We start from the raw sequence: 11,926 nt of genomic DNA, 5'->3' as shown, positions 1-11,926 counted from the left end.
TATACACATTTACATAAGGGGGTGGGGATTATGGGAACCAGCCAACTGAGAAGGTCTCGTTCTGGCTTCGACTTCTTGGGTTCTGTTCCAAGGTCTATTATTTTTCTAGTCTGCGGTTTACCTAAACAGACTCCAGCCAGTTAATGGATGTCAACCACAACACTCGAGTTCCCACTTGGTGTTCAGTGGATTCAACCAATTGCTTTGTTTACGGTGAGTGAGGACATTTCAGAATTGCGTCATCAACTAGAGAAAACTCTTTCAAACTTCACTAACTGATATAGTTTGGGATAACCTCTTTTTTTTTATTTTGCAATGTGGACTTTTTACTTTCTTTAAGTATTCCTTTGGCCAATCCATTTTTACTTTTTTTTTTTTGTTTTAGGGGGGAGGGGGGTATGTGTGGGTCACTGACAAAACAGAAAAGCAGAACTTCAGATTTGTTATGTTGTTGTCAAATATATTATTTTACAAAAGAAAAACCACCCAAAAAACAGGAGTTAGAGAATCACATTCAGATATACATGGGGCTACTTTTTATTTTTATTTACATCCTATTATTGAGAAAAGCACTACTCAATTTATTGAAGCTTGTCCCCTCCTAAGTTTATTTATTTATTTATTTTAAGTATGCATATAACCTCCTGAGATCCTGCAGCTTAATGATGAGAACATGGGTTTAAGACCAGTTGTTCTTATTTAGGGGTGGCTAGATTGAGTTTTATTTTTAAGTTGAAACAAAACATAGATTTGTATTTTTAACGATTTTTTTGCTCCAAGACAATATGTTTTTTATGTTTTATGAGTTGCAACTAATCTTAAATATACACTTTGGTAACAGTTCCTGTTTTAAATGTGCTATACAAATACATTTTACTTGATTTGACTTGAATAGCTTCAAGAAAATAAAAATGCACAGTAAACAAAAGCTTAGGGGGGCCGCCAGTGGTTTTTTTAGGGGTGGCCATTGCCCCCTCTTGATCGCGCCCCTGTAAGCTGCACTAAAATGAATAGATGAAACGGTAAAGAAGTTAACTAATAACTAAGGCTTTCATAAACACGTGGTTTAGTTGTAACAGTATAGTTCCGGTCATTTTGTTGCTCTTTAAACTCCGATTTCAGTTTAACAAATTAAAGGCTGAACTCACCCGCAGCTCCGAGCGAGATACCAAAGAGTATCGTTCCACACCAAAAAACGGAAAACCGAAGTAGCTCCATGTCGAACCGGACAAAAGTCGCTTCTCTTTCTCATTAATTTAGCTTTAAAGTGAATAAAGTCAGGGAGTCCGGTCCTCCTGCTGCGGCTCTGAACCGTAGAAGAAGAAGCAGCTCGGCTGTGACTCAGAGCGCTTTTCGTGAGACAGGAAATCTTCAGGGGGTGGACACGTTTTTTTTTTTTCCTCCTTCTTCTCCTCAGAGTTGAACCATGTCATTAAAGGAGGCTCAGAGCCAGCGGAGCAGGACGTGAAGCGACATGTTGGCTGCTCGACAAAAACCGAGCAGCTTCTTTATTTAGGCGGCTTGGAAGTTCAAACCTTTCACTTGAAGAGGAACCACACTTCACGCGCCATCTTTAAAGCCGCCAAAATCAATAAAACACTTCAAAAGAAAAGTTCACGTATTTTGAACAGTCAGTATCTTACCTGCAGTAAATGGCTCTTTTAAAAATGGTCTCAGTTTGAAACAAACAAAAAAGTTTGTGCACACGTTAATGTGACCAGCCCCAGAAAAGTCAGAGGTCCATCTGAGCAGGGGCGCTACTAAGGGGAGGCCCGGTGGGGGGTCGAAGGCAGATATTTTATCCTCTTGAATCCCAAGCTTTTCCATAGTGTGCATTTTTTAAATTTCCCCGAGCCATTCCAGATTAGTTAAAACTCATTAAAACATTTTTTTTTAGACTTCCTGGAGTTTGCATGTTCTCTCCGTGCAGGCGTGGGTTTTCTCTGGGTACTCCAGTTTCCTCCCACTGACCAAAAACATGCATGTTAAACTGACTGGTAACTAGGTGTGAGTGAGAGAGTGAATGGTTATTTGTCTCTGTGTCCCTGTGATGGACTGGTGACCAGTCCAGGTGTCCCTGTGATGGACTGGTGACCAGTCCAGGTGTCCCTGTGATGGACTGGAGACCTGTCCAGGTGTCCCTGTGATGGACTGGTGACCAGTCCAGGTGTCTCTGTGATGGACTGGAGACCTGTCCAGGGTGTCCCCACCTCTCACACAGTGATAGCTGGACATGGGCACCAGTGACCCCACGACCGGAAATATATATGGTGGATTAAATAAAATAAAGCTAAAAACAGCAGCATTTTTGCAGCTTGATAATAGTTTTGCTTTTCCTTTGACTTATTTGCAGTACGATAAATGGTTGGAGCATAACTATACGCCCAATGTTTTGTTGTTGTTCTTTTTTTTTGTAAATAATTATGATGGTTTTTATTTTTTTGCAAATATAATATAGTGTCTTGAGTTCTTATGAAGTCGTCAACTTATCGATTTATCATGTTAAAGTCGACTTTTCAAAATATGTAGTTGTTTAACCCCTAATATATATTTTAGAAAGTGATTCTCTAACTTCTGTACTGTATTTGTCACATAAATTATATATTTGACAACAAAACAAACCTGAAATTCTATTCTGGCTTTGGGTTTTGTGGAGCCACCCGAAGTTTTTCAGTGGCCCCCATTAAAAAATGTCCGGAGGCGCCACTGACTCCCTTAAGCTCTGCTGTCATTGAGAACGGTCACTATTTGAGGGAAGCTGTAAATATTGGTGTTCTTGTCAAAAAACAAACAAACAAAACAAACAAAAAAAACCAGTTTCCATCACACCTAGTATCTTAAAGCACGGCAGAGTGGTGAGTACTTCTTATATTGTTTTTTTTTTTTTTAGACCTTCAGCATAATTAAAACGTATGTTTGATGTTTTGTTGTTGAACTTACAGCCATGTTTGCTAATATTTCCTGACTGGCTTCATGTTTACAAATCCCACCTGTACATACGTGCATCATACATGCAAATATGAACCGTCAGCACCAAAAACCAACTCTTGAAAGTCTTTGCCAGCCGTTCATGCTTTGTGGTAGACGAGCTGAACATAAAGGACCTCTGTCCCCACTCTGAGCAGCCGTTAACTTATCAGGTCTGTTCTGAGATTGGTCAATAAACAAATGCCAGTTAGGACAGATTTGTTCATAACTTTTACACAGACCCTCTTTTAAATCAATCTGAGCTCCTCCTGGTGCGGACTGGTGACTTCAGAAGCAGATTTTGTTCTTCACCTGAAGAAACTCAGAAGTTACACTCGTGAGTTGCTGACGCATGTTTTTGCTCTGCATGCCTGAGCTGTGATGTCACTTTTCAGCTTTGACCCTTTGACCCCAAAGCTCATAACTCTTCACAGAGGAGTTTTTCCTATTGACCTAAGATTTCTCACCAGATTTAGTTTTGCATTTAGTGAGTCAGATTCAGTTTACACAGAACATGACATGAAAAAAAAAGAATTAGGCCTCGTCACATCTTAAAAAGGAACGTTCGGAATACTTGTGTGTACTTTTAATGCTAATTAGAAAAGAGTTTGCCTCCCAAAGAAATGCTTTGCCACTGATCTTGTCCAGCTCTTTTTGTTTCGGCTCTCGGTCAGAGGGTGTGGACCAGAGTGTTTGTTTAATCCCTTTATAGCTGCAAGGTGTGCTGCAAACCACAAGGTGGAGGTCCGGCAGCACCGTGACTCAAACACCGTCACTCCCCGCTGAGCTCAGTGCACGTGAGGGTCACAACATCCTGCTCACTGACCACAACATCCAAACAAAGCTCATTTATAAATATTAAAACTTTATTTGCTTCTGTTAGGCAGGGACGGCTCTCCTGTGGGCCTAGAACACGTATTCAAACATGATCTTTCCTTTAGCTGCTTCCCAGTATACACAAGTTTGTTAGTGTTCTTTTGAACAATTTTTTAAATCTTTTTGCACAAACATTGATAAACAAGCAGCGGACAAACATCCCGAGTGGTATAATGTCCAGTCGAAGGTGTTCGGTGTTCCTGTGAACTGATTCGGTCAAGTTGAAAGGCAAACAGAATGAACCCAAGAACAAACCTCTGGACTTTAAATAACACCGATGGCAAACAAGCACGGCTGCCAAAGAACAAAGACGTTCAAAAACATCAGTTTCTCTGCAACTTTCTTCAGCTCTCTGTGGCCCGATGCTGAGAAAACATGATTGCATCACGGTGGAGTGGCGGTTAGCACTGCTGCCTCACAGGTAAAAGGTGCAACTCTACATTAATACAAAATCTATAATGTGTTTCTTTATTTAAACTTACAGCACAATTTTAGGTCTTTCCTTGTTAGGAATGAGTGAAACGTTGCCTCAAATCTCCCGACACATTTAATTCGAACATTTACCTGACACACACACCCAGCACACAAAAAGTGGTTTAACTAGAGAAATTGCATTTCCTACATTTTTGCAGTGTAAATGTTTATTGCTGGAAAAACAGCTGAAAAATGTATTTAAAAAAAACATGCTGGATTGTAGCTGAAATGGAAGAACATGCCTAAATTAGCAGATGAAAGCAGTAAGAACACAATTTGCTTAATTAAGTTTAAATAAGCAGAAATGAGCACAACAATTAGGAAATCAGCTAAAAAAGCTGAAATTATCAACAAAAAAAAAAACACCCCAGCTGAAAAGTAGCTGAAAAGACAGAAAGAAGCTAAAACTACCAGAAAGAAGTGGAAAGAGCTGAAATGAACTTCAAAATAATGTGTCTGGAAAAGCTGAAATTAGCATAAAAACACAAATAGCAACTGAAAAAGCTGAAACTAGCAGAAAAAAGCTGAAATGCGCTTAACAAGCTGAAATTAGCACAAAGAAGTTAATTAGGCTGAAATTAGAAGAAATGACCACGAAAAACTTGAATTTATCTGAAAACAGCTGAAATTAGTAAAAATACTAAAAAAGTAGCTGAAAAAATATAACAAGCTTAAATTAGCAGAAGAAAGCTGAAAGAACACGTTTGCACAATTCGGCTGAAAGAAACCGAAATGAACATCTCAAAAGCTGAAATAACTCAACTACAGCATCAAATCCCAAATGAGTTGAAAAAGAGGCTCCGTGGACAAATTCCAGTCAACCTGACGGCGGTGCTCGAGTGCCTGATTGCAGAGATTCTGAAGCTGGTGGGAAACTCAACTCGTGACATCAGGAGGACCAAGATCTTCCCCCGGCACCTTCAGCTGTCTGTCTGTGGCAACGAGGAGCTCTGCAGAATGCTGGGAAGAGTGATCATCGCTCAGGGAGGAATTCTGTCCAGCATTCGGGCAGTCCTGCTGCCCAGGAGGACCAAGAGGCCCGCCGGATCTGACAGCAAGCTGGATCTGGGTGGACGGATCGGTATCTGTGGCCAGATCCTTCAGATTCACTGCAGGAGATCCTTCCTTCCCACAGCTATCAGCATCTAACAACTCTTGAATGAAACCAGGATGATGAGCTACGACAACACTTATATTCCCTCTGGGATTAATAACAGTATTTTTGAGTTGAATTGAATTGAACACAAAAAAATTGAAAGTATCTGAGAAAAGCTGAAATGAGCAAAAATCAGCTGAAAAGTAGATAAAAAAAAACCAGAAAGACGCTTAAATTACCAAAAGGAAGTGGAGAGAGCACATTTTTGCTGAATTAGTCTGGAAAAAAGTTGAAATGAGTGCAAAAATTTGGAATTAGCAGGAAAAAGCTAAAAACATTAGCATACAAACAGCTAAATAGTAACTGAAATATCATAAAAAGTTGAAACTTGCATAAATAAGCTGAAAGGAGGTTAAGCCTTCACACAGTTATCAACATTCTTTGTGTGTTTGCTGGACAACACCACACAATGACAAAAAACCTGATGAACAGCCGACGGCCTTTCTGCAGAACGGAGGGAAATAAATCAGAGCCAGGTCAAAGTTAACATGCCGGCCTCTTTCACTTGAACAAGTCGGTGAAGACTTTTTCCTTCACTCGCAGTACGTCTTTAAGATCTCTGTCTGACAGTTAAATGTGCCTCAGGATGTGCTTCAGCAGTCTTTTAGATCTCGCTGTTGCCCCAGAGAGCAAATGTTATCTCTCTCCGTGGTGGAGTCAAACTGCTCAACGCACAGTAGAGTTCGGCTTTTAAAGGTTTCTTCTAAGGACCAAAGATGAATCAGGACAACACGAAACCAAAAAAGTAACGTCGAGTCAGAAAGTGTAAGTAAAAAGAGAAAAGGGTGCTTCAGGAACTAAGAATGTAATCTTGAAAAGGAGCTGCTGTGATAATAGGCTGTGTCGAGGTTTCTAAATCTCTGGAGTCCTTTTTCACTACAGCCTTTAAAACATTTCTGTCTAGTGTAAAATCCTTCGGTAATTACAGCTTTTAGATTAACAGCTACATGTCTAACCAGAATAAAATTCTAAATCTTCTAACCTACAAATCCCTCAACGACCTAGCTCCATTTTATAATACAGATCTTACTTTTCCATATTTTTCCTAACAGAGCACTTTGCTCTCAGAATGCAGGTTTACTTGCGGCTCCTAGAGTTCCCAAAAGCAGAATGGGAGGAAGATCTTTCCGTTATCAGGCTCCTCTCTTGTGGAACCAACTAGTTTCTGTCCGTGAGGCTGACACATTGTCCAGTTTTAAGACTTTCCTCTTTGATAAATCCTATAGTTAGGGTTGACTTGTTATGCTGCTATAGGATTAGACTGCTGGAGGACAAACTGACCACATTTCTTCACTCTGCTGCTGTCTTTACTTACTTTACCCATTTTGTATTTGTAATTATTTCTATCCTTGACACGTGATTTGTCTTTCAGGTACATCTGCACCAACATCTGGACCTGCCACTCTGTGTTTGTTTGTTTCTCCTTCCTGTTCCTCTCAAACCCCAGCTGGTCGAAGCAGATGTCCGCTTGTCCTGAGCCTGGTTCTACTGGAGGTTTCTTCCTGTTAAAAGGGAGTTTTTCCTTTCCACTGTTGCCTTTGTGCTTGCTCAGGATGGGAGACTGCGACGAAGTGAAGATTCAAGGAGTCTGCTGACCCCTTAGATAGAGAACTTTACTAATTGACTTTTTTATAAATGTGCATGTTCGTGTGCAGTGTCCTGAGACAACTTGGTGCTATATAAATAAACTGAATTGAATTGAATGCTCATTAACGTTACTTACAACAAAAAAAAAGACTAAATGGAAAATGGATGCCTGCATAGCTAAAACCACCCAAACAGCCTTTAGAAACAACTTCAGCATCTTTTGAACGGTGTCCAACGCTGCTCAGAAACACTGTTGATGTTTTAGACTCGCAGCTCTGCTACGTGTTTGAATATGGCTGAACCTCAGCTGTCAAACTAAAAGCTTCACATTAGAATTCTTTATGGTCTAATGTCATCTCAGCTAACAGAAACTCAAGTCCTGGGACTTTAAAACAAGCCCGAATCATCAGCCTTCCACCACCATGCTTGACAGTAGGTATGAGGTGTTAACCGAGCGGCACAAGTCCATACAGTAACTACCTAGATGACCAATTATATTTTATATATAATATATAATTATATTTTTCCCACACGCACAGACGTGTGGGAATTTAGGCCAAACATGCTCTAGACGGCACCGTCATGTGTTAATTTGAAGGTCTCTGCGAGTGTTGCACCACAAACTCACATGTCGTGTGTTGCTCTGTGTGCATTTTTAGTCAGACACATATCGACTGCTCACTCCCACGTATAAAAATCGGCGCAGTCTTGCCGCCTTAGCAGCTTCTCCTGCTCGACTTCCAACATTATTCAGAGAGAAGGGAGGGCTGATGCTTAAAGTTTACAACCTTTGGCATCACAACACTTTTAGAGCCATTGTTCTCAGACGGAGAATGAATGTGTCCAAAACTGTGTCAAGGTTAGTTTCAGAAAGAGAGCACATGTCAGGGGGAAGCTATGGCGAGAACAAATACTGCAGCGTGTGAGTTTTCTCTCTGTGCAACAGGCAGCATCCTGTTTTGAACTACCGTATTTTCCGGCGTATAAATCGCATCAGTCAAAAAAAGCATCATTAAGAAAAAAAAAACCATAGTTAAGTCGCTTCGATGTATAAGTTGCATTTATTATGCGTCACCGCTGAACCGTTGCGTTTATTTAATGGTTAAAACAGCTTCATTTCACCTGGGCGGCACGGCGCCGTCCATCCATCCATCGCAGCCGCTAGCTCTCCAACGTTCCTCCGCCTGAACCAGCTGAGTGAAGCGAGCGTGCACGGGAGGACTCACTGTTGCAGTTCTTAGAAATTTAACAAGATTAGCACTTAAAAACAATTATTTGTTTACTCGACATTATAGAAAATGTATGCCTCAGTTTAACTTTTTCTTAATAAATTCACTTTAATGGTCAAAACAACTTAATTTCGCCTGGGCGGTGCGGCGCCGTCCGTCCGTCCGTCCGTCCGTCCGTCCGTCCGTCCATCCATCCGGAGCTGCTGGCTCTCCAGCGTTCCTCCATCTACAACAGCTGAGTGAAGCGAGTGCATATGGGAGGACTCGCTGTTGCAGGTCTTAGAAATTTAAAGCATCGGTCCAAAATTGCGTTATGAATATGGAAAAAAAAAACGTATATAAGTCGCACAACTGACAAAACTATGCAAAAAAACTGACTTATACGCCAGAAAATATGGTATTTGTAAACTTCTAGAAGCCCGTACTGTGTATAATATCTTGTGAAAAGTTTGTCAGATAATAACAGAAAAAAAACATCAGTCAGTTTTAATATTAATAACAAATCTTTCCTTTTTTGGAAAGCATTGGCCATTTCAGGGTTGAACCATGTTGAGGGGTTTTGCTGTGGTTTAGGAGAGCAGACACAAGATGATGGTCATGCCACTCATCAAGCCCAGATTACTGGGGGAGGACAATTTTAGCAAGGAAGGGAATATTTAGTTGTCCTGCCCCCAATAAATGTTTCAATACGCCTCCATTAAAGTTGTAAAGGATACAGTGACACAATCAGGCTGCTTGATGTGTGGGAATAAATGCAATGAATCAGAAAGTTTCATGCATACTAAACAGGACAGAATGCACAGTGAGCCCTGCGTTAATGTAATCTGTGTGAAATAGTATAGTGTGGGTGCAGACACACAGCATCACACATCTCACTGAACATTTTGGCAAACATACCAGAGGTGTGGAAAGTGACACCCGGATTTCACGGGAAATGGTGAAATGGGCAAAACAAAACAAAACAAAAAAATTAAGATGATGGAAATTAATGCTGCAGATTTGGGGTGATGTACCATTACGGTTGTAGTTCAGTTGGAGTTTTGTTTTTTTGCGCTACCATCCATCTACTTGGTGGTGACCATCTGCAGCAATCAGACGGAGAAGAGAGTACTGTGCACGTTTGAGAGGTCAACTAGCGTGTAGACAATATTCAGGTTTTACCAACAGCAACATTGACAATGGTGCAGTTGGTAGAGCTGCCGCCTCTCAGGGAACAGGTCGCCCCGGTTCAAATCCTGCTCCGGGGTCCTCTCTGGGTGGAGTTTGTATGTTCTCTCTGCGCATGTGAGAGTTTTCTCCGGGTACTCCAGTTTCCTCCCACAGCCCAAAAACATGCATGTTAGGCTGATTGGCAACTCTAAATTGTCTCCATTTGTGAGTGAGATAGTGAATGGTTGTTTGTCTCGTTTGTCTCCATGTGTCCCTGTGATGGACTGGAGACCTGTCCAGGGTGTCCCCCGCCTCTCGCACATGACTGCTGGACATGGGCACCAGTGACCCAAGAAGGAAGAAGCGCGTAAAGATAATGGATGGATGGAAATATAGGTGAGGGTGGAAGACGAGAGGGAGAGGTGGCGCAGAGGCTAGAGAAGCCTGTGATCAGAAGGTCGCCGGCTCGACTTCCTGTATCAACATCAAAATGTGGATGGGAAAGATTAAACACCCACACCTGCTTCCGCTCTCATTTGCCCCACTCTGGGCCCTTGAGCAAGGCTCTTAACCCCCACCATCTGCTCTTCCAGGTGTCCTATAACAGCTCTCTGCTCCACACTGATGGCTGTGGTTGAATCAGGAAGGGCATCTAGCGTAAAAAGTTTGTTCACTGTAGCGACCCCTGAAGAAGGGAGCAGCTGAAAGAAGAAAAAAATATAAAAAGAGGGTGGAAGACACAGTCAGTCCTCTTGGTTGATCGTTCTGCATTTGAAAATGTGCCAACTTTTTTCAGTCAAGGTTTATTTTGCTAACGGCAGCCTATCCTCTATCAATAAAACAGCACATGAAACAAGCAGAATCACACAAAAGAAACAGGTGCTTGAGACATGCAGAGAAAAAACACCCAGATGTGTTAATTTATATGTTAGTATTAGTTATTCACAAGTTATTCCTTTGTTAAGATTCATAACTGGCTGTAACTACCGTACCCACCACTGCACCCTGTATTCACTGGTTAACTGGTCATCATGAACTTCACACAGACTGGTACATTTTCATCTTTAAATCACTTCTTGGTCTGCTGCCTTCATACATCTCCTCCTACATGTCTCTGTGTGAGTGCAGCTACAGCGTGCGCTCTCAGGACATTATTACCTGCAGTGTTCTCTCAGTGAGGACTGAACTAGGCAAAAGGGCCTTCTCCTACTCCGCTCCTGTTTCCTGGAATATCTTACAAAAAGATCTGAAGCTCTCGACCTTGACCTCTCCGAGTGATTTTGAACAAACGTTAAGCTCATGGCAAAAACCAACGCAGACATGTTCTTGTTTTTATACACCACTTTATAATGTAGCTGTTTTTGTTTCATTTAATATAATTAGTTTTATTTACTTTTCATTTTATATGCTTTTTATATGATTGTCTACTGGTGTCTGTACCTCATCTGTATATGTGAATATGCTCTCTCCTTGTAATTTCATCTTCTTTATGCTTTTTTTTAGCTACTTCTCAGCTGTTTTTTTTCTTCTAATTTCTGCTTTTTTCAGATAATTTCCATATTTTCAGCCTAACTCTTTCTGCTTCTGCTAATTTAAACTTGTTCTAACTTTTCAGCTATTTTTTAAGCATATTTTTGCTCATTTCAGCAGTTTTCAGATAAATTCACGTTTTTTCTGGTAATTTCTGCTACTTTTAGCCTAATTAACTTCTTTATGCTAATTTCAACTAATCATGCTCCTTTCAGCTGATTTATGCTAGTTTCAGCTATTATTTAGCTGTTTTAATGCCAATTTAATCTTTTTCAGCTAATTTCACACTTTTTGAGCTCAGTTCAGCTCCAGGTACTTTAGGCTTCTTTCTGCATTTTCAGCCATTTTGTTTGCTAAATTCAACTTTTTTAAGTTAATGTCCTAATTTCTGTGCTAATTTCTGCTCATTTAACCCTATTTCAGCAAATATGTAATTTTTTTCAGGTTTCTATTCGGCTAATTTAGACTTGTTTTTCTATTTCAACTACATTTCAGCATTTTTTTTTAGCTAATTTCAGCTGTTTTTCAGCAAGTTCTTCTGCAATAAGCATTCACTCTGCATTTTCACAGGAAATGCATTTTCTCTAGTTTACAGTAGGAAATACAACCAGTGAGGTTAATGTACTGAACTTCAGTCTCAGACTCTTTTCCTTCACAACATGATGATCTATAAGATCTAAAATGGGATTTTTTTTTTAGTTGCTTTTATGAACCACACACAAAGTATTTGGAAAAGGGTAAAGTTTTTCTTCAGGCTAGGCTAAATGAAGGCCTGTCTAAAAACCTGGCCTGTTTGGCTAAAATTAGCCGAGCCCAAATGAAGGCTTTTTACTGCTCGTTTCCTGCGCTAAGATTTAAAACAATAACGTTAATAAAGCTTAAAATATAGAATCTGTATATATATACTGGCTAATAGTTCCCTCAGTGTAGGTTGGAGGCTAAAAATGTGAATTCATAC

General features: G+C 40.5%; 1 protein-coding gene across 1 annotated transcript in view; it reads right to left on the bottom strand.

Moving 5' to 3' along the window:
- LOC119425817 (TGF-beta receptor type-2) overlaps positions 1 to 1,243 on the bottom strand; it is a 31,345-nt gene extending 30,102 nt beyond the window's left edge. The window contains exon 1 of the mRNA XM_037693365.1: positions 1,149 to 1,243. Within this exon, the coding sequence (XP_037549293.1) occupies positions 1,149 to 1,218 (70 nt within the window). The 5' untranslated portion in view covers positions 1,219 to 1,243. The remainder of the gene's footprint in view (positions 1 to 1,148) is intronic.
- Between the last annotated feature and the right edge of the window lie 10,683 nt (positions 1,244 to 11,926).

The sequence above is a fragment of the Nematolebias whitei genome, chromosome 19 (genome assembly GCF_014905685.2).
Source record: "Nematolebias whitei isolate Nwh7 chromosome 19, NemWhi1, whole genome shotgun sequence".
Lineage (NCBI taxonomy): Eukaryota > Metazoa > Chordata > Actinopteri > Cyprinodontiformes > Rivulidae > Nematolebias > Nematolebias whitei.
Note: the sequence above shows the minus strand (reverse complement) of the source record. Positions and strands in the feature narration are given on the sequence as shown.